The 23,280-nt window shown below is 39.9% G+C and overlaps 2 protein-coding genes across 4 annotated transcripts; one reads left to right on the plus strand and one right to left on the minus strand.

Annotated features, from left to right (window-relative positions):
* The first annotated feature begins 1,357 nt into the window (after positions 1-1,357).
* Positions 1,358-3,863, plus strand: LOC117500171 (Krueppel-like factor 2). Its single transcript, XM_034152921.1, has 3 exons — positions 1,358-1,667; positions 1,970-2,879; positions 3,015-3,863. The coding sequence occupies exons 1-3, from the start codon at positions 1,596-1,598 to the stop codon at positions 3,188-3,190; spliced, it is 1,158 nt and encodes a 385-aa protein (XP_034008812.1). The 5' UTR covers positions 1,358-1,595; the 3' UTR covers positions 3,191-3,863.
* A 627-nt stretch (positions 3,864-4,490) lies between these two features.
* LOC117500169 (epidermal growth factor receptor substrate 15-like 1) lies at positions 4,491-21,805 on the minus strand. Of its 3 annotated transcripts, XM_034152918.1 has the most exons (24): positions 21,702-21,805; positions 21,110-21,151; positions 20,911-21,000; positions 20,775-20,822; positions 20,585-20,680; positions 20,180-20,245; positions 19,974-20,099; positions 19,826-19,885; positions 19,416-19,682; positions 17,500-17,657; positions 16,641-16,800; positions 16,342-16,404; positions 14,968-15,053; positions 13,857-13,929; positions 13,574-13,735; positions 12,927-13,124; positions 12,111-12,275; positions 11,729-11,837; positions 11,265-11,404; positions 10,984-11,032; positions 9,484-9,569; positions 9,163-9,226; positions 7,066-7,082; positions 4,491-6,619 (listed from the first exon to the last, which is right to left on the minus strand). In XM_034152918.1, exons 1-24 carry the CDS (start codon positions 21,726-21,728, stop codon positions 6,470-6,472), a joined length of 2,502 nt encoding a protein of 833 aa, XP_034008809.1. In that variant the 5' UTR covers positions 21,729-21,805; the 3' UTR covers positions 4,491-6,469. The 3 variants fall into 3 exon arrangements, with proteins under 3 accessions (XP_034008809.1, XP_034008810.1, XP_034008811.1); XM_034152919.1 differs by lacking the exon at positions 16,342-16,404; XM_034152920.1 differs by lacking the exon at positions 7,066-7,082.
* Positions 21,806-23,280: the final 1,475 nt, after the last annotated feature.

Genomic DNA, 23,280 nt, shown 5'->3' on the forward strand with positions numbered 1-23,280 from the left:
CTAAACTGAATACAACAAGTCTAAACGATATACTGTAAATGGCTGCTTACAGTTGACAGTAGCACTAATGTTAATAAAATAATCAAATATAAAAGTATATAAATTCAAATGCGGACAGAAAGGGCCCTTCATCATCATTATGACACTTACTTTTGCTTTATAATACTTACTTTGAATTGTGTATGTTTACACTGTAATACTTCAATTAAGTAAAGCACTTCGATTTTATGCATATTGCTTATGAAAGTGGTGTGCAAAAGGATGCAAGGATCATCTTAATATCTATTCTAAAAAAAAGTAAAGTTATAGGGTGAGCTATTTTACATCAAGAAACCTATTTTAACATTAATTTAAGGATCCACAATTGACATAAAGTGCGGTGTTACAGTTGGACTGATGACGTCTGGCGCAACAGGATTCCTGTCAGAAACCAGATCTCTCTGCAGAAACAGCTACAAGCAGTTCAGAGTTGTGATGTAAATGTGACTCCAATCGACACCGCAGCCTCCATTTACACCTGAATGGGACGTTACCTTAAATCATGTTTACATCAGGAGTGGTTAGAGCGTTTAAAAGCCGTGAAAACCGTTTCAGACAAACCTGGCGCCTGTTTGGACAAGCCTGCTGTGAGTGAGAGAACAAAACCATCTTCCATTAATGATAATGAGCCGAGAGGGAGCCGCGCCAAACAGGTGGAGGCAGCAGCCACACATTGCACATACAGTTCATTTGAATAATTACACTTGATTGACAACCCTTTGAAGAAAGTTCAGAATCGATTTTGGAGTTTGTCTCTTTTTTATGGAGAGAAACCAAAGAAAACATTTGTTTTGAGGCTAGAAATGAAATTATGTAGTCACATCAAAGACTTAACCAAAATAAATGGTCCTTCACAAAACATACATTTCGATGTTTTTGGACATATTTGTGTTTCAAGTGCTTTTAGAAGTCTGCCATAATCCCCAATTGCCTGTATTTTTATTACATATATACATATTGGTTCTGTCTTTTCTTCCAGGGTTTAAACTAACTACTCTGAATCTTATATGTGTTATTACTGTTCATTAAATAACCCATATCTCGATTGTTGTTGAGATGATTAAGTGAAGTCCTGACAGCCTTTATATTAAGTTGTTGGTGCGGCTTGGCCTCCAGCAGTTTCTGTCATTAAGCTTGTTCTTTTCAGCATATTACGTAAGTATCTATGGTTGCTATATTGCCCTTGTGTTTGTAATTTGCCTGCAACTTTTTTCCAACTCTAGGTGGGCGTGTCTAGCTTGTTGCGTCAGTGCGAGGGGGCGGGGCTCCGCTTTATAGGCTGCTCTGCTCTGCCTGTCTGTCATACAGCACACTGAGCCCCGCTGCCTGCAGGAGCCGCTTTATAAAGAGCTAAATTTACCAAACTTTACGTTGTTTCCTGAGCTCTCACAATTGGCCAGCCCTTGTCCGGTTAGAGAGTTATAAGGTTTGGAGAACCTCCTTCCACTTTTAAACTTGTTCATGCCTTTGGAGTGCAGCAGTGGAGAGCGACAGTGAAAGAGACGCACAAGTTCTGGTGCGATTTTGACAAGAAATAGCTTTTATTTCACCAAACGATGGCCTTATCCGGAGTGATGCTACCGTCATTTTCAACATTCACAAACCAAAGAGAAAAAACCTATGAAAACGTAAGTTAGACATTTTCGTTTATTTTCATTCAAAATCTTTGGAAACGGTTGACTTGGATCATGTCTCACTTTGTTTCACCTGTTTAGAAAAGAAAAATAGTATAATGTAAAGCTGTTGCAACGAATCTAGCCTATTTTCTTTGTGAAAACTAAACAAATAATAACTTAAAACAATTACAAAACTTAATTTAAGTAAAGAAAACTCAGTGTTTGTGTAACATGGCTAACTTTTCCAGTTGGATGTCACTTGTTATCTCCACATCCTATTTCTCATATCTAACAATGTCTATTTATTCTTTCAGAGGTGGAAAGGAGATATGGACAAACTAGTCTCCAACAGCAGCTGCTCCATGATGGAAATGGTACACAACCTGGACAATCACAGCAAAAGGGACGACGAGGATCTGAGTAACTACTTAGATCTGGATTTTATCCTCGCCAACACGACTGGCTCTGACAGCACGGCGGAATTTGTGGGCACAGCCGACCTCAGCATGTACACGGCGGGAATCACTGTGCCATCCTACCCGGGAGACGACCACCGCTCCCCGCCGCCGCCGTACGGCGCCAGCCTCATGACAGAGCTGCTCCGCTCCGAGGGAACCAGCAGCTATGACATTGCCCGCAACTCCTGCTTTCAGGGAAGATTTTATGTCAACACGGCACATTTTCCCCGCCAGGAAATCAAAGTTGAGCCCCCTATGGACGGTTACGGCCCCGTTTTAGGCATGGTGCCCCAAAGTTGCAAAATCAAGCAAGAAGGGAACGTTTCGTGCATGATGTCTTTTGAGCAGCCCAGAGTGGCCATCTCCCCACGAGCATCCAGCAACATGACCCCGCCTCTCAGCCCCGATGAGCAGGGAGCCTCAGACTGCCAAGCACAGCTGTGCCAGCCCATGAACTTCTCTCAGAAGTATCACACACCGGCGGCTTTCCCGCACCACCACCAGGCTCCACAGATGCAAATGGCCTACCACGCTCCGCATACTGCCTTTGGCATGTACGATGAAGGGCTCAGCATGCAGCCAGGCGCGCAGAGGGTGATGCTCACACCGCCCTCCTCCCCCCTTGAGCTGCTGGAGTCAAAACCAAAGAGAGGGCGGCGCACATGGCCAAGGAAGCGCACAGCAACGCACACCTGCAGCTATGATGGCTGCGGAAAAACCTACACCAAGAGCTCACATCTGAAGGCACATCTCAGAACTCATACCGGTAAGTTTGAGCCTCTATTCATCATGATAAAAAGCGTTACATCTGTGCGCAATTACGCATTGGCTTGCATTAGTTCCAAATCATGTTTCCCCTTTCAACACAGACTAATAATCTCCCTTTTCTTTGTCCTCTCAGGTGAGAAGCCGTACCACTGCAGCTGGGAAGGTTGTGGGTGGAAATTCGCCCGCTCCGATGAGCTGACCCGTCATTTCCGCAAACACACCGGACACAGGCCCTTCCAGTGCCACCTGTGTGAACGTGCCTTTTCCAGGTCTGACCACCTGGCACTTCACATGAAGAGACACATGTGAAGGAGCCCACATAAGGACATGGGGTTATGTTATGTTTTGTTGTGATTCAACTGATGTATTTTTATTTAAATTGTTGTCCACATGACCAAAGTCTTTTTATATATATATATATATATATATATATATATATATAATATTGAATTAAAAAGTTTAGTTGTATTATTTTCTAATAACGTAGCTGGTACTACTTTGGTTCAATAAAAAAGCTTTAGAAAAGCTTTGTTTGGTTTAGAGCAGGAAGACCAAGAAGGGGCTGGCCCTGTATATATTACTCTTATTTGACAGAACTGGAACGCTGTGTTTGACACAAAAGTGCCTTTCTATGACTGTGCTACTGTAAAACTCTTAGTGACAGAACGACATGGCCACATTTAGTACATGTTCTTATTGACAGGGGTGAAATGCACATACAGTTGCCTAATATGTGCAGGGACAATGTTTTATTTAAACTGCCTCTCAATGTCTGAATGGCCTGAACTGCTTTATTTTATTGCCTTTTCATATTTGGTGTCGATGTTGTCTCTATGTGAATATCTTGGATCCAGCCCCTCTGTTCACTATCAGGGCTTGATGTCCTGTGCATTATTTTTCACTTAAATTTATATAAATATGTACATGGTTTTATACTGTAAAATGTATATTTATTGTAAATATTAAAAACAATGAAATTGAACACTTGACTGGGGACCTTTTCTCTTTCCATGCATGTCAAGTCATTGTATATCTTTTTCTCACATTGTGTTTAATGAACCACATCCACCCACTCAACAATAGCTTTCACATGCTGTGCTTACTACGACTTTTGTAGGCCTGTAGACCATCAGATCAGTAAGACTAAATAGGTTATACATGTTGCCATTGTATACCCACTTTAATTTTAAAACATGGGCACTTGATTTCCACTGTGATGTTTTGCAGCTGCAAGACAGAAGGGCAGCCGCTTGTGGGCTTAGCCTATAAATACAAACACTCCATTTCCATAATTACAGAGTGAGCCGGGAGCCGTCTGGACAGAGGGGCACACAGCAAACCCTCATCAGGGAGCCCTTAGACTCCCTTTCTGATGGGTAGAAATTATAGTAGCACATCAAAGGGCCTTAATACTACAATTACACAGAGTCACTGCACTACAGTTTCAAAGTATCTGAGTCTGTGCATATTATGTCTGCATGGTGTCAGGGAGCATTTGTTTCTCCCGCATCAAAGGCTACATTGAGTAGATATATCAAAACCAGATGGCATTTTGAAAAAGTACATACATATTAAACGTTTTTCTTCAAATAATGTGGTTGGTTGGTGATTGACAAAGTACTCTTTGTTTTATTATGACAATTCTAAAACTTCAAAATAAGTTAATAAAACCACATACTTCAAAAGCGGTATTTCGCAGTTGAAGAGTATCTTCAATTCACCCACAACAATAAAATGTACAAACTGAATGTGACTTAAATGTGCTGATTTACTTACCTAGAATTTATCTTATTTTTAAAAAGAGGAAGTACACATTGGGTCAAATATATCTGCAGTGGGAGATGCAAATGTATCACTCATTTCACTTTCTTTTGTTCCAATATCGATGCAAGATACAAACACTTGGTATAACTCTGTACAAAGCATCAGATAAAGAGCTAAAAATAGGGTAGACCATCGTCTTCCCTTCAAAACACGTGTTCGTAATGTTGAGCTATTTGTCCTACAGTGACATTCGATACATTTATTTTACAAAATACTTGAACCTTAATATATAATTCAAAAGGAGATGCTTTCCTTGTTCCAGAAACTTAAAAAAAATCCCTTTTATTAAATTAAGTCATTTAAAGTTGAACAGAGAATTTTTTTATATATAATCACAAACATACTGTGCAATGTTACATGTTACAATGTTGATAAATAAGGCGATGCCATTCTGCATGTGTCCAGTAAGCTCTGGAATACAGTGCGTACATTATGTGCCAAATAAACCTGATTAGTGTAATATAATTACAAGAATGCAATATTTTAAAGTCATTAAAACAATATGTCCTCCAACTGGATCATAAGAAATGAATGTCGAGGAAAAATCCACAGAAAAAAGATCCATTTGTTGATTTGAGTGTTGAGAGAAAGGCAAACAAATTGAAAGCAGATGTCACTGTGTATCAGTGGTAGTGTGAATAATTAAAAAAGGGTTGAACTAAATGTAACCGCACCAGTACAAACAATGAAGGTTTACACTACTTCCATTTTATAGAGGTTTTTAGTTGTATGGGAGTGCAAGTTGTTTGGGCGTAACAACAAGGCAACCGACAAGCTGTCGACATTAGAGGGAGGGACTGAACTGTGTTCATAGGGAAGGAAGACCTCAAGGATGATCATAAGCGTCTTAATAATTGTGAATGCAAGAGGCAACCGATGATATGGGGTTAAATCATATTGATCCAAGGCTTTCATTCTCTAACATCATATTTTGTTTGATCCCCGTTGACCGTTTAAATATTCAAAATGTTTATAACCCTATAAGTTTAAGGTCATAAATATTCCATATGCAGGCATAAATGGCAGGACACACTCGTAACATTTGAAATAAAAACCTAAAGCATGTCATTAATGATCTGATCACTAAGCTCCAGTCCTTTAAGACAGGAATGGTTTCTAAAGATGGACTGTTTCACGGCTTGCATATGAAACCATCAGCTAACAATATTTACAGCACATGAAGGAGTTTCTTTAAACATTTTTTAAATTGGACAAACTCAAATCATGGACAAACAGATTAGTTGGCATATCTGGTTTGATTTGCATTTTCTTTTTAAGTAATTAAAGGATATATAAAACAGTTTGTACAGTGCATTTTAAAAGGACTTCATACACCAGATTCAATGCTTCTGTTTATAAATTAAACAGTAAAATGCTCCTTTTAAAAGGTTATTTTTTAACAGAAAGAATTTTGGATAAGGCCGTAGCACGATATGGAGTTAGATATAGTGGGCTATCATGCTGGTTCAGGGCTGGGTTAAATCGCTATGTTCTTGCAGGTTGAAGTCGGGCTTAAATCAAGTGGCACCCTTAATGTCCTTGATTATAGTTGCCATGTAGTTTGGGAGCAATGAACCATAACTGGTCGCTAAATGTGGAGTCGGTAGACAAGAGTCCAGTCATGGCTGCAAAAACACTGGTCTCTAACACAAATTGGTAACAGGGGCTGCGAGTCATGTGGGGCCAGTGTTGGTGCTGTTGTCATGCGGTCAGAGGACTGTAAGGCAGGAGAGAGGACAGAGAGACGTGGTGGAGGACGGCCGGTCAGGGCATGTCGGCCCGGCTCAGAGCGAGGGCCAGCTCCAGGTCCTGCTGCTCCTGCAGCCGCAGCCGCCGCAGCCTCTCCTGCTCCTCCCGCTCCTCACGCTCGCTCTCCCGCTTCACCCACTCCAGCTGCTGGCTCTCATTTCCAAACTAGAGTGGAGACACAAACATTAGTTATGGACAAAAACAGGCTGACTGAAATATCAACATAAAACAGGGATAAGTCACTGGGCAAGATGTAACAATGAAGGCTGGATGCAAATTTGAAATCAAGTGTAGCCAATTAGGCAGAACATCAACAAGCTTTTTCACACAACTAAAATGATTTGAAATATAGCAGTAAGAGAAAAGCATCTGCAAAAAAATGTACTATTTCACTACAGAGAAAACGCAGAAAGCAACACTAAAAGCTTCCTACAGAATACACACTGACAAACTAGCGCCATAAATTAAGTGTTCACATATTTCCCATAAACATTCAGTGCCTGGGGGCCTTTACTAACATCGTGCACACACATCAACGTACTCAGATTTTGCCGTGCGCACAGGTTTTTCACATGCAAAGGATTGACCACCACACCCTTGTACAGTCTTACCTTGACACATTCAGATCCTGGCAGGAAAACAAAAATTACAATACAGAGCTAAATATAAAAAACACAAATCCCTTTTACAACTCTCATGCTGGCAGGAGGGATACATTTTATTCATGTCGTGTCAAATGATACAAACCCAACACAAAGCCTGCCATGCATCTTCGCCACACTGAGAGCACGCTCAGGGTATACAGGATGGCAAAGAAGCGGAAGCGGGTGGACAAAGACGCAGATTTACTCTGTTGTGCTCTGCTTCCAGGCATATCATGCTTTGACAGCGAATAAGCCTTTAGCTTGTACTTCAAGACTTTAAAAGTGCTACCTGACCAGGCAAGTTCACTGACTCGCTGACTAAAAGTGAATCAATCCTGACTTCCTGCCCGAGGCTGAAGCCAGAGACGTCAGCAAGCATACAAAAGCCCCCATAACCAGGCGGACGGACGCTACAATCCACTTGATATACACAAGTACAAGGACTGTCCAAGTCAGTCATGCAAACATTACATTTCCTTCTACACCAAGCCCTTAAAAAGCTTTTATATGATCTGTCAGTTGTTAGTCAACAGCCAGTAAGCACGGAGGTCCTGTGACTGCTCGCTTGTGTGACTGTGTGTGAGAAAGATAACAGAATAAGGCCCAGTGACGGAGAGCTGACACCTCTGAGCCTTCAGCAAACAGCATCTGAAGATTGAGATCATGAGCAGCTCATGCAGACAAAGATGTTTGACCCCTCGGAGAACTGTAAGTAGATCACACTCACAGAGCCAAATTCTGCAAAACCCACAGGACAGTCTTTGGATTCTTTACTCGAGTGTGTTGCAACAAAAGGGTCTTTACTGTCTGCTGTGGAGCAAAAGCTCTGGAGTGGCTCTGACGCTGTCAAACTGAGCAAACCTCCTGGAGAAGGAAGACATTCAAAAAGATAAATATGAAAGCTAATGTAAAACGACACCCTTTAGTTACTTTACTTTTTAAGCCAACAACAGGTAGCCCCTTGAGAATAAGCTCACACTTTAAGGTGTAATATTCTGATGCTAAATTTTCACAGGAAGCCGACCTTTAGCTCATGGTATGCATAGTAGTCACCCAGTGAGGAGAGATATTGGTTAAAAAAAAGGTGTTAACCACATCTTTGAATAAAGCTCACTGATGCATTGATGCTTAACCAGCGGTGTTGCTTTTCTGGAACACATAATGGTTAAAGATGGACACACCCATGTACAATGTAAGCTTTGAACACATTTCCTATAATGACAGCTTTGTAATGAGGCTTTAAATATTCATCTCCCACATATTGTTAACCAAGAGCTGCATGAAGGGATTGAATGGCTTAAAGTTAATAAAAGCCCCACTGTCTAATTAAGAACAACAGTAGAAGTGCTAGCTTTAAATAAGCAAACTAAACATGGGCTTTTCACTTCCCCATAACATATGAGGCACATCTCAGGGCTAGCTCACATCTCTACCACTCCGCGTGTGGTAAAGCAAAGCGGAACATCAACTTTCTCACGCTGTGGCTTCTGCTAAAGGAATAAGTGCAAGGTCACAGCGGAAGGGCATGGGCTGGGCATGGCCTGTGGGCAACTTGTGACTATTCATACTAGTGAAACAACAAGATAAAACATGAGGCTAAATGCATTCATAGGGCCATAGAAAAGTGGCTCTTAATCTCATCACACTAATTATAACTTTAACTGAAGACTGTTTTATCTGTTGGCGTCTTAATAACGCTAACAAGGGCACATCAGTGTGTAAAACCACAGTGCTGCCATACCTCTGCAACAGCTTTCCTGTTTACAACTTCAAAAGAAGAAACTGCTTTCTCTGCACCCTCACAGTTCAACAGGGAAGTTGTTTTTTTCCGCATACCATCAGGGGCACACACATTTCTTTTCAGTAGGACAAGTCAATCATAATGAGCACTACAAAAAGGTATGCAAAAAAACAATGGCAAGATAAACTGTATTGCTGTCACCTGGTTTAAACCAACATTGTATGCCAACTATGAATGTCAGTCAACCTTTTAATGGCAACGAGGCTGCAAGCACAGTCATGCTCAAGTGCACACACACACACACACACGAAATAGGGGCTTACCATAGGGAGGTGCAGGCCGGTTAGGCACATTTTTCTTTGATGGGAGGACAGGGTTGTCCGACTTCTGTTCACACACAGGGGAAAAGAAACAAAAACACATTTCTTTAACTATCACACAAACGGATGACTAACAGAAATGTCAGCAACTCTAAAGCAACTGGCATTACACCAGAGAGGCTTTAAAGGTGATAAATGGCAGATTTTTTTTTTTTTTTTTTTTTATTTTAAATCACTCACGATCGGAGTAAAATTACAAACACAGCGGGAAATTATGCTTTTTGGTATAACTGATTCATAACTCCAAGACTTTCCAGAGCTTACCTTTGACATTTGACTAAAGTCGGCAAATCCAGTCCCCTTGCTTCCAAAAGAGTTGCCTCCAAAGGGGTCTGCCGTCCCAAAAACATCTGAGAGAAAAATACATTGTAATGCATTTTTGAACCTTTCAATACGTTTATGGAAAAAGCCAGAAGCTATAATAAAGTTCAGCCTCAAACCACGCTTATAAAAACCATCTATGCATTGTGCTTATTCTGAAAAGGCTTGCGTGCTATTTTCAGAGCGTGGAATGTGGCATTACGGTTTAACTTTCCATGACATTTCGCAAAAAAACCTGGAAAGCAAAGGTTTTTGTTTAACCTGACGTATGCATGTGATCAACTAATTAAAGGCGTCAGTTGGCGTACTGTTAACCAGAACTGTGCCGGGTTGTTTGGAGGCTCAGTGGTATGCCACTTAATGAAAAAAAAAAAAGCCAACTGCAGATGGTTACAGTGAAAAAACAAAACATTGTAATAGAATATGTTTGTTGTGAGTATGCAACCACAAGAGACCCCATTCATGTGAAGAACGCAGTGTTTTCTTTTACGCACAGTAACTCAGGTCAGGCCTACAGTTGCCTCTGTGTTCCTCTGAAGGTGTGTAGCACGGCAGAGCATCGACCAGAGGCAGCCACTAACTTAAAACAACTTCCGTAGCGAATGAGGCAGAGCAGCTCAATAGCGGCAGATATAAAAGACAGGGCAGAGGCAGTAGAGAACTGGTTAAAGGAGGGGCAGTGTATTCTAGTAGAGCAGGACCAGCAGTCCTCACAACGTTTCTGTTATGTTTGGCTCCTGCAGGCCTCCTGTTTTTCCAGGGTAGGGGGGAGTATTTTTAGTTGGCCAGTAGTTAAATGCGTAGGTACTTTGCTAAAAATAGCCCAAAACCACAGGAAAAATTGAAGCCACAGTGAGTAAAAAGTTGTTTGCCCCCTCATGCCCTCAAAAATAAAATCTAAATCTAACACGTCACCCAGAATGGCAAAGAATGACTCTTTGAGACCCGTTTCACAACAAGAACCTTCTTTCACATTCAGATGGCGGTTAATAGAGTCTCATTCTGGACGGAAAATCTGCACGTGTATAGTACAGAGATGATTGTGCATGTGTCTTATTTGACAGAGAGACAAAAAGCCAACGTACTGTATGCTCTACTGCAGGGCCATCACCTTCCTGACTGCAGTAATTACAATAAAATAGAGGAAAATATACAACCTACATCTTTGCAATGACTGAGAACAGGAAATAAAGCATTGAATCTGTGTCAACTTGTTTGATTCTGTAAGCCAAGTTTGACTACAATATTTAAAACTGGAAGAACAATAAAAGCTAAACTGAGAAACGTTGTGGTGATATAAAGCCAAGAAGTCTAGAAACAACAACATGTCCTGGCACAAACACGCTGCCACCTCAGGTTAACCTTTACATTTACAACTGAGAAGCCCCAGAGTGAAGTCTCTCTCTGTGTACCGACATCCTCTGATGTCTTAGACCAACATACCTGGTTTTGGGCTGTTTGATGTAAAGGAGTCACTGCTGAGGGCACTTGGCTGAGAAAAAACAACAAAAAGCAAAAGGTTAAGTACGTTTTCCAAAGTTCTCGAATACAATACACACAAAATGGCCGTATAATCATAACCACCAAAAATAACCCTTTGTAGTGCTGGTTTGCATTTCCAGTTATCTACAACAGTGAAGTCAAATCAAAGCTTGTTTTTAGAGCCATTACACATAGAAATGGAATTGTAATATTAAAGTTTTGACAGCAGAGGTGTTTGATACCTTGGCTGGTGGGGTGGGTTTTCTACTGAAGGAGTCCGAGGATCCAAACAAGTTTGACTTTTCTGTTCTCTTGAAAAAATCTTCTGATGAGGTGCCTTTGAAGGGGTCGCTTTCTTTGAAAGGATCTGCTCCAAATGGATCTAGAAGAAAAGACAAGACTGTGAGAACATAGCCACTGGCTTTGGACTTCAGTCATCTTCACCCTCTAAAGAATAAATAATCAGAGCTTTCTTTGAACGTTTTCCACAGCATGAATTAAGCAGACGGGAACAATATACAACCAATGTTTCCATTTCATTCAAACTCCATCATTTGGCATGTATAATGTATGTAGATGACGTGGAAATGCTTATTTAACAAGGGACATATACATGCAGGTGAACAGCTGGCAGAGTAGGGAATAACCTTTACCCTAACAGAAAAACAGGAGTGAAAACGTAAGAGAAACAAGAAGGTATTCAGACCTTGGAAGGGGTCGGACTTGAAGGGGTCCTCTGTTTGGAAGGGGTCTGCTGGAGGCTCCTTAGCAGTGCTGTTGTTGAACATGGCTATCCTTGACTTTAAAGAGCCATCCTGATAAATTAATTTAAAAAAAAGAACGTTACAGCAGAACACACATGGTAATGTATGGCATAAAGCAGCTAAACACTTCTGGGCTACAAAACTGGTTAACAAAAAAGGTTTCAGCGTATTTGCGTCCTCTGGCATCGAAGTACCCATGAATCAGGTCAGTACGATTTGGTGATATGAAAAGTGCACCTCATTAGAAGGAAAGGCAAATAAAGTATCCGAGTTCTAGGCTGAATTATAATTCTATGAATTATTGTTCTTAAAAGTAAGACTCACCGCACTTCTGAAACCTCCATTCTCCTTCTCAGCGAAGCCTTCACTTAAGTCCGGCAGGTTGTTGAAGTTTCCTCCGTTGATGTCGCTCAGAGCGCTGTTGTACTGCTCAATGGTCTTAGTCACCTCCTTCTGGTTGTCCTGGATCAGCGACAGCTTACTGCGAGCCTGAAAACAAATAAAAGATACATTTCTGATTTCATAAAACATAATTTTTGTTCCATTACAGTCTCTTTTCAATGGGTTTCAGAGCTGCTGGTAGAAATAGATGGGCTTCTTTGATTTAAAGACCCTTCTTTCAAAGTATTTTCAATGCAAAAGTAGAATTTATGCAGAAGCCCCGTCTATCATGGATTTCTATCTTCGCTTATAGTAAAAAACGAACACGATCCTCTTGAGTCAAGTCTTCAGCAGATCGAGGAATGCCCCTGATTTTTAGCAAATTATGTGCGTGGGGGTTAGTGGTTACCAAGATCAAAACAAAATGCCAACCCATATGTGACAACAGTTTCACTTCAACTATGTGTGCCTCAGTGTATGACTTACACACTAGCACAATGTTCTAGAAGGTAACCGTAAAGCTAATGTTTACAACAGTGAGATTTTTTTTTTTTTTTAAACCATCACAAGCGATTCAAAACACAAGTCTACATTTTACAGATGCGTAGAGAGACAAACATCTCTACCCAGGGGGGATAACCAGAGCTTAGTTTGTCTTTTCAACTCAAACTATATTTATAATTTAAATACCGACTTGATCATAGAGCTTTCTGGCAAAAACTGGTCTCTGTGAGCTGTAGTAGCTCCATCGGTACTGACCTGGTTGATCTCTTCCTGAGTTGTCTTGAGCGATTTAGTGATGCTGTCTAGTTGAACACGGCCGGAGAGCAGGCTCTGCTCCAGCATGGCCTCCTCATCCTGCAGCCGGCTCAGGTCCATCTTGGTGCGGCTCATCTCATCCTCCTGGCTCCGGTGGTCGCTCTCCTGGGAGTGGATCTGGCTCTGCAGGGACGAGATCTGGAGGACGAAAGCAGAATAAAAAAAGACTGTTTTATTCGTAGCCTCATGCAGAGTGTGAAATAGCTGTATATCAGAACAGATCAAAGCAGCAATATTTTAAAGTTGGTTTTCAGGTCATTAAAATAAAAGATGTGGCGCCTAACCTCCTAATATGCTGTTATTTCCCAGAAAGCTAAGTAAGCAAAACACATATGATCTGCACTATTTCAAAACATTTGATGTCTTTGATTAGTTGCAGCATTTTTCTTTAAACAAACTTTGACCCAAACTGACCTCACTGTTGGACATCTGATTGATCTCTGTCATCCAAAAATACTAAAACATTATCCACTTTTATCAGAACCAGGTGATAAATGCATGTGTATTATGTCACCAGATGCACAGTACCAAAATGCAATAGTATTACAGTATTAGATATATGAATGTTGCATGAATAAGTCTCCAACCATCTGGGTCTCGTCCTGGCACTTCTGCTTGACGTCGTTGAGCATCCCCTCCAGTTTGGAGCGCTGCTGGTCCATCTCCCCCAGACGCTCCTGCGCATCCTGCTTCTGAGAATCCAGTTCCTGCAGGCTGCTGCTCTCTCTGTCCAGTCCACTCTGCATGTCCTGACGGTTCGACAAACACAGAAACATACGCTCAGGTGTTTGCATGATACAGAGACTGATTATCAACTGACATCTTAAAACTTTAACAGACCATTTACAAATACACCTGGCTCAGTCTTACCTGAACGTCACTATTTTGCTGTCTGATGGCTTCCTCATTCTCCCTGATCTCTTGCTCCAGGATGAATTTCTCTCTTTATGGGAATAACATTGAAAAAGGAAGAAAATTAAGTAAAATAGTGTTATAACTTCCCATCAAAGCCTATTGTGGCGGAATATAATGCTTAAAAGGAACTGTGACAATTAAAAATAGTTTTTTTTACACATGCATGACTGATGGGGTTTCCAACATAACACCATTAGTCAAATGCATGACAGTTACACTCCACTTTATGGTCTTTCTACTTGGCACTATATTAATTATTCTGGTGTAGTAACTTGTTGTTGAGGGATTTGTAATGAAAAACAGCATTGTCTGCGATATCTGTTTAAACTATTTTAGCATAATTCATTCAAGATTCAAAGGTTTAATGTCATATCATACACACACCTTCGATGTAGAATGTAATGAATTAAAAACTCATAAATCATAGGTTCCTCAACAATGCAATTACAAGACATAAAACTGCCATATTATATTCTATTTTATTTGTATTTACTGGCACCATTTTTCAGTTTTATTGTGTTACACTGTTGGAGGAGCCTGTGAGCTAAGATTGTAATAGTCATAACTACACTGTAGCTATGTACAAATGACAATACAAGTCTTGAATCTTGAATACCAGGCCGTGATGCAGCCAGTCAGGATTCTCTCTATGGTGCACCTGATCTATGAACCTTTCGGCAATATGTAGACTGTTATACGAGTGCTAGTATATGTGTAGGCATGTCATAATATTAAGAAATACTGACGATTCTAGTGTTGTAGATACAGAAATTGTTAAGCATCTGGGTATCAATAAATTATTTGAGTCCTCTACTTAATGAAGGCTTCGATGCTCTGCTGCCCCAAAGAAAGGCTCTATGGTTAGATTTTTTTAATTCTCTCGTGGAAGTAAAACAGTCTTAATAATATCCCCATGTTAAATGAAGGTTCACATTATTTGATAAACAAAATACCCAATAGATTTAAAGAGTTTGAACCTGAACCTGAACATCACCCAGCTATAACAGACCCTTCTTTTACTAGAGGAAGAGAAACACAACTATCCTCCTGCTACTCAGGGGCTCACCTCTGCAGCTGAGCTATTTCCTGGCTGAGGTCATCCAGCTCTTTGATGCCTGTCAGATCGACCGACCCTGTGGAGCTGTTGCTATCCTGAGGAGGGACACAGCCAGGACGAGTGAGAGAGGGGAGGGAAAAGGAAAATGTAGTAAAAAAAAGTACAAAGGTGAGAACAGAGACAACAAGAGCAACAACGGCAGGTAGGGCAAAAAATGTATGTGGAAAAAAAGAGGATAGGAGGTTCAAATAGGGGAAGAGGACAAAGAGGAAGAATGAGAGCAGAGAGGACATGGATGGTAAAGAGGGGGAAGAGAGGATCTCCCTGCTGATGCGTCTAACAAAACAAAAGACACAGGAAGGAAATACAAACACCTGACCTTGCACAGCTAGTTAGGGATCAAGGGTTCCAGACAACACATGAATGAGGAGGAATGCAACAGAAAAGAGGAAATATGTAACACGAAGGTGAAATCTAGCTTCAAAACGGTTCCAAATATAAAGACTTTGACAAATCAGGGTCCCAAAATCCACTTCTTTGACAATCATTGGTCTAACATTTCCAACACTTATACATTTTGCTCCCTATATAAACATTTTTTAAGTTTCATATTCCACCTTTAAAAAGTACCTGTGAAATTGCCTAATCTGTGTAAAATATATCTATTTTATGTAAAGATAGTACTTAAAGGTGGGGTAGGTCATTTTGGAGAAACCAGCTCGAGTGCGCTGGAATTACACAGCCGGAACAAATCTGCCACTTCTTTACAGAGCCCCTCCTCCAACACACACGAACGCGCACATGACCAATGAGGGCACGAGATAAGTTTGTGCACAGATGGAAGGCTGACAGGCAGGTAGGCCATCCAGTTATTTTAGCCGGGTCGGCTCAGATGATTGGTCGTGCTTTTTACAGTACTACGGCTTCCACAGATGACATTTTTTAATATATTCTGGCACCAAATAGAAGAGATTACCTTGAGATGTTTTTTTTAATAAAAGCCCATCTAATCATTGGTTGGCCATAGCATGATAATCTATATTCTTTTGACTACATACATCAATAAATAACTATACTTTAGCTGGACCTTAGTTGACACTGGTTGCTATAACAGACCATGGATGAATGTGCAGCAGGTGGCAGTGTTTGCATTTAGCAGAGTTGTTGTTGAATGTAGAATATACACATTTAGAGGACATTCACAGGAATGACAAGAAAGTAAACAAGAGCTTATAACATGTTTTACCCTTTCTTGAAAAAAAAGTGGGTAAACAAATACATAATACATGGAATATGTTCCTGTTTGCGAGAGTGTTTCAGACTGATACAGAAGATATGATAGAACCAAAGCGCCACCTTGTGAAACAAAGCGGAAGTACTCACTCTGCGCACATTAGCTAGTGCAGCAAGGTCAGGCCTCCCAGCTGACATTAGCCCTGCAAAGCTCTGGGTAGGGTAGAAGAGAGAGCAAAAAGCAAAAGCATAAAAAACTGTTTTGCAAGGCAAGCCTGAAAAGCCAAGAGAAAAACCTCAGCATTTAAAATGCAGATAGTAGCAGGAAATCAGATTACTGAGGTAAAGATGCAAGAAGTAAAATACAATTGGCTTGAAAGACAGAAGGATTTAAAATAGGGAATTTGAAATATGAAGCAGGGGTTGCAGTGGGTTTAATCAGGACTCACTGAAGCTGAAGCTGCAGTCCTTTCCGATGGGGGGATCATGTCTGTGGTTAGGGTGGAGGGGGGGTCAATGCCTTTAGTGACCTTCTGCTGGATCAGGTACATGGCCAGAGAGAACTGCTCCCGGTTCAGCTTCCCCGTCTGTTTGGTGTCAGCGAGTCCCCTGCAGAGAGGAGGAGAGACTTCACTCAAAACACATGATACTGTATTCTTCGTGATGAATTAGACCCTGTCATTTTTATTATCAATTCCCACTTAAAAAAGGTCAACACTTTCCAATGGCCAGTTTCACTGTGTTGGTAAAGAGCTCTTTTATTTATTTTTTTTAAATGTAGTTTTAAATTGTCCACCAGATGGTGCTATATGATAGAGGATTACAGCAGCTGTTAAGTTATGTTTGAGTGTGTCTTGAAACAAATGAAGAAAACTTCTTCGAATAGTACTGTTTTTAATTATTGCTAATATTTCTTATACAGAATTAGTGATCAAATATTTATTGGGATGCGCTTCTTTTGGGCTTCTATTTTGAGCATTGACCAATATTGAGACTAAATACTAAATTGTTTTTAGAATACTAAACATAGCTGCTAAAAAATCAATTTAAAAGAGATAGCTTAAGCCAGTCCTCCCATCTCAAAAGGACCGGTATGATAGTATTTAAGAAATGTTTGTGATGGAGTAATTTAAGTTTGTGGAAATATGGGAGTAGACAAAACACCATTCTTTTGTTTTGATTGGATTTGCCTTCTTAAAATGTGTTATTTTAAATGAAAAGTATCTAGCTAAAAATAGCAATGTCAACTACTGCTGTAATGTGATCTCAAAGGGGAACAACAAAATCTAAACCAAGCTGTGGTCTCACCATATCTGTGCCAGCATGGTCTGGGAGAGACTGGACTGCATGAAGATCTCTATGACTTCAGTTCCATTAATGAGGCCGTCATTGTCGCCGTCAATTGTCTTGAAGATCTCATCATATCGCCCTCTGTCAGCCAACGGTACCACCCAGTTTACCTCTGGCTGGAATAAAAAAGAAAGGCAACATTTATATGATTTTACATGAGGGACACAACATCTGCTAAAACACAATCGTTTTTTTGGTGGACTGTATAAAATGTAGTATTATGTATTACACTGGTTAAAAGCAAAACATTGCTAAAATGCCTCTCCTGAAGATAAATCATACTGGCTTCTTTATTAACCCTTCACCACAAATAGAAGGTGGATATATCACTGACCCATCAAAAATATAAAAAAAAGGTTCAAGCTACTGTAAATAAGTGAGCATATATATATATATATATATATATATATATATATATATATATATTTTTTTATAATTGTAGTTTAATAGTTGTACATTTGTTGGTATTTAAATATTGATTGGTGCTCAGATATGTCTTTATAATTGCTCGTGTGATAGAGACTATATAATGTTTTAAGTGTGTGCTACTTGTAATGTATGTGCCTGTCCAGTGACTGCAGATGAAAATGAGCTAATAGCTAAATCTGGCATTAAATAATTTCTTTTTTTTTCTTTATACATTTTAGTTTTAATGGTCATTGTTTAATAAAGACTAATAATGATAAATATATACTCCGCACATGAAATAAAATAACATAGTGAATGGAAATTGGGAATAAGCACTGTGACTTCATGCCTTGGGTAAGATAAACGAAAAAGAAAATCTGAGTCAATTAAACCAACAAGGAAAAGGGAACAAAAATGAAAATGTCCACGACAGGAAAAAAAGAGGACATTAAAGCCACGACAGGTGAGCATGGTTCAAGTTAGAACAGAGTCTTGTTTCTATTCCCTTTGAAGGAAACCTGTTCAAAGGTCATGGGTGAAATATCCCTGCAGCTATAACAAGTTAGAGAGGAACACACTGGCCAGGGCACAATGCTCAAAGCAATGTGGAGAAACAAGTAGTAGTCATTAGCAACAGAAAACAATCAACACATGTAATGCTGGTTCCAAGGCTCTGCCCTTGTGATACTTCATTAGGGAGGAGCAATGAAATGATAAATATAAAACTAAATATATTGAAGTTTCCAAGAATATTTGAATGATTTGTTTTGTGTTTTTCACTTTATACTACTTGAATATAACTAGCAACATTGAAAAATAAAAGTTCTAATACATCCCAAGATAACCCGGACATACATGACATTGCATTTAGAACAACAGATGAGTCATGCAGTAAAATCAGTGAAACAGCTGAGTGACACTACCCAAACTACTCAGACACAACACCCTAGGAGTCTTACTGCCTCACTCAAGATGTACAGAAACAGCTATAAAATAACTGATGCCGCTTTTCTACTAAATTTAAGTATTTTATGATGGAGAAATGAGGGCTAAGAACTAACTCTACATTAACATTTCTCAACTTTCAGTAGACTTATATGTGAACATTATATCACATCATGTTATTCACAAATCATGTAGTCTAAATACATAATTTGTAATCAATTATTGTAAATAGTTAAAACATGTTTTTTATTTGACAATCATTAATTGTGTTTGGATGTAATAGAAGAATAGATCTTAAATATTCAGTAAATAATTGCACTGAACAATATTTGATTAGTTTAAATGTGATTTTTCAGTTAATATATGGGGATTTATTTATTTATTCCGAATAATGTTGTAATATTTGATTTTAAACCAAATTGCACAGCCTTCGCACAGAATAAAGCTGACAAATCAATGCAGTGATGGGGTCAATACGCCTACATCAACAATTTCCGAGTTTTGCAAGGGAGTCTACATACCTGTGAGCTGGATTTAAAGGAGTGTTTTGGAGAGAGGTTGAGGTCACTGGTGATGAGGGGGCTGGCTCGGCCCAGAGGAGGAGTGCTTCGCTGGGAATCTTTGAGAGGAGTGGCGCCAGCCATGAAGCCGGACAGAGCAGGCAGCACGGCCACGGCACCTGGCATCGCACTGGCAGACTTTTTCCTTTTAGAAGGGGGGATGAGGGATGTGGGTAAGGTGGCTGGGACAGGCTCATTCTCCATGGCACGATACACAAGATGCATAGCCTGGAAAATGGGGGGGAAAAGGACATTTATAAATATAGTAAAAAAAGACACTTGAATTAAAAACACTTAATACAAGCAATAGCTTCCTGGAATGTCTCCGGGGTGACCGAAAAACTCAAAGTAAACAAAAGGCACCAGCTTACCACTGTGAATTCATCTTTGTCCAACTGTCCATCTTTGTCCACATCACTTAGGTCCCAGATCTGCAGAAACATTAAGTTAATACCAAAATGAGCCAGCTTCAGACTGCAGCAGTCTTATGTGTCACATCACTCCAACGTGTAACATCACCTTTCCTAACGCATCCAGAGGTAGCTTGGAGTTGATCAAAACTGGCCTGACTTTATCGCCGGGGAGTAGACCATTCAGAGGGCACAGACTCTCAAAAATGCCTTCAAACTTCCCTTTTTCATCAGGCTAGGAAAAAAAGGAACTCAAGTTTAGATGACATGCTTGATTTTCTCCAGATATTTTTTTTACAAATATTATTTACTCACCCTTATTGCCCATTGTGATTCAGGTCCAGTTGTTGAAATTGTCAATAATGGGCTGTTAGTATCTTTCTGTAAAAAATAGAAGGGAGAGTAAGATAAGCGGATCCAGCAAAAACAGAGAGTAAGGGATGTGATCTCCCTATGTCCCTTCCTGAGACATTCATTGTCCATTCATTTTTCAATAGCAAAAGCTCTTCTCTACCGTGTGTGTTCTTTACCACATCATTACCTCAGCCAAGGAAAAACTTAAAAACAGCTGGCCCTATTTTCATGAAATTTGATAACAGGGTATAGCATGGGCTAAGGAAACCCCAATTCATTAAACAAAATCACAAAGTGGATCCAGACATTAGTTTTTCACCTTTTGTGTTAGATATTGCAGTTAATATAAGTCATTTCATCACTTACAAATTTGGGGGCAGCTAAGTGTTGATTGAGGTTGTTAAGGCTGATATCATTTCCACCCTGTGCAGAGGCCACAAGTCTCAGAGCAACAAAGAAACCCTACGAAAGAGGAAGAAGGCCAGTCAAGTCTGGTGTTTTATGCACACATCAGCATCACCAATCACAGCTTTTTCACAGAGGAATTGAGTGTTACCCGTCTATCCAAATAGCCTTTTCTTTCTGAATCTGCCAAATCCCAAATCTAAAAAAGTACAAGACAAAACATTTTAATTGCCATAGATCAAATTGAACAGTCTGTTTTAGTGCATATATGCAAGGTTGTGACCTACCTTCCCCAATGTACTGTCTGACAGCCCTGACTTCTTAAGGAACTGAGCTGCATCTCCAGCCGATACTCTGCCTGTGTTTCCTGGATCCAGCTAAAAAGCAGCAGATATGACAGTGTTTTTCAATTGATTTAAAAATGACATAACATTTAAATGTATACAAACTAGAAGAGCTGTACTGAAGTCACAGCAGTAACCTTACCTGTTTGTAATAGCCCTCATACGCTGGGCTTCCATTTGTTAGCTGGAGAAGCAGATCAGATGAGAAATAAGAAATACAACACCGGTAAGTTACAATAAGAGTGTCAGCTAGCCTAGCACATATACAGAATGAATTTGTAAGAAAGGTAAACATAGCTATAAAGTCAGTAGACTGAAGCGACATCATTAGGTGTGTTCGGTAAACGTAGATACACAGCTTTGGTCGCTAACATTTGCTAACTAAGTAAAGGTTTGTTTTTGTTCAGTTTAGGCTAACTTTCTAGCTAGTTACCCATGCTTTTATTGTCACTAGTCACATAACTAACCTTGCTGCTAACTAACTGTCCTTGCAATGGTAAGCTTAGCTTCCCAATTCCGTTGAAACGTATAGGAAATTGGCTATCCTTACTCACCCTAGCTAACCATGTTAACTTAGTTGACAACGAAATGTTGATAATACGGTTCAAATGGCCGGTATTCAAAGCAGCGTGTACAGTGGTAACGTGCTAAAGTCATAACCCGACTGTCACTGCCACTTAATTTGGATCATTAATGACATTTGACAGTTTTCTTTAGATATTTAGAGTTGTTACCTGACTGAGAGTCATGAGCGCCGCCATATTTCCTGGTGTCGCGGGAGTGCGCAAACGCCCCTTAACCGAGCAGGCACGAGCGGCGACGGATCGGAGGGGCCTGGTTCCGGTGGGTGAACCGGGGTCTCAGCAACAAAACGTGGGAACCACACTTTAAAGTCTAGGGCACCACACCTTAGGAACTGGCCTTGCTAATAGCTTTTATGTTGTTTTATGTTTCATGTGGAACCTAATTGCTGCAGGTCTCCCTTGAAAAAGAGATCTATGATCTCAAGGGACAATCTGGTTAAATAAAGGTTTGAAATGAAATGAAATGAACCTACAACTAGTAGAGGAACAAACCCCCCAAAAAGGCTTTAGTTATCGAGATACCCCTACCCGAGGTAGAACAAAGCACAACCATGTTTTTTCATTATCTGTAATGTATGAAACGGATTGTTGTATACAAATATTTTACTGCAAAATAAAAAATGTTGGTTGATGTATGGAACCTTCCCATAACCGAAAATAGTGAAAATGTAGGCTCCTCTGAAGGGGGCCATGTCAACCTTATCACGTGTATATCTGTAAATAAGGATCAGAATGTCACCAACGTTGGTTTATATGTTCAGGGTGAGGCAAAGCATACACTAAAGCACATTTTGTACCAATACCTTTGTCCACCTTTGTAAAATATACAATTAAACACTGATACAATTTAGCCGGAAATGAAATTTGAAAGGAAAAATCCAAAAGGTATGTTTATACTTTTCTGTCATTATTAAAGTTAGGAGACCAATCCCCAAAAAACCTTATTTATATGTACCAAAGAGTGTTATCTTATGATAAAAGTTGGTTATTTGACTATTAGGGGCTGGTAACCTCTTCTGTCACCAGCCCCTAACAGAAATATCCAACTTTTATCATAACCCTTCAGAGGAGCCTACATTTTCACTATTTTCGGTTATGGGAAGGTTCCATACATCAACCAATTTTTTTTATTTTGCAGTAAAATAATTGTATACAACAATCCGTTTCATATATTACAGATATTAAAGTAATGAAAAAACATGGTTGTGCTTTGTTCTACCTCGGGTAGGGGTATCTCGATAACTAAAGCCTTTTTTGGGGGTTTGTTCCTCTACTAAACCTATTGACGCCAATGAGAGCGATTAGAAGAGGGGAAACATATACAGTACATCATAATTTAACTGACTGGATGAAGAACAGTGTCAGCCTTGATTGAAAAAACTAATCAAGACATTTACCAGGCACTTTTTAAGATAACAGAAATATTGTGTGGTCTTTATTTTCAATAAAGATGGAAGAGGAGTTATTTAATTTAACATATAATATACATTATAACTGAACATTAATTGTTTTTGGTGTGTGGCGCAGTGGGTTGTGTGTTGGTGTTCGGATCAGGGGGTCACAGGTTCAAACTCAAACCCCACTGCAGTCAGCATGTCGTTGTGTCCCTGGGCAAGACACTTCACCCCAAATTGCTCCTGTGGGGATTGCCCACAGTATTGAGTATGTAAGTCGCAAAAGCGTCTAACAAGTGACATGTAATGTAATGTAATGTTTTGTGATGTCTGTG

The sequence above is a fragment of the Trematomus bernacchii genome, unplaced genomic scaffold, assembly GCF_902827165.1.
Source record: "Trematomus bernacchii unplaced genomic scaffold, fTreBer1.1, whole genome shotgun sequence".
NCBI classification, from domain to species: Eukaryota; Metazoa; Chordata; class Actinopteri; order Perciformes; family Nototheniidae; genus Trematomus; species Trematomus bernacchii.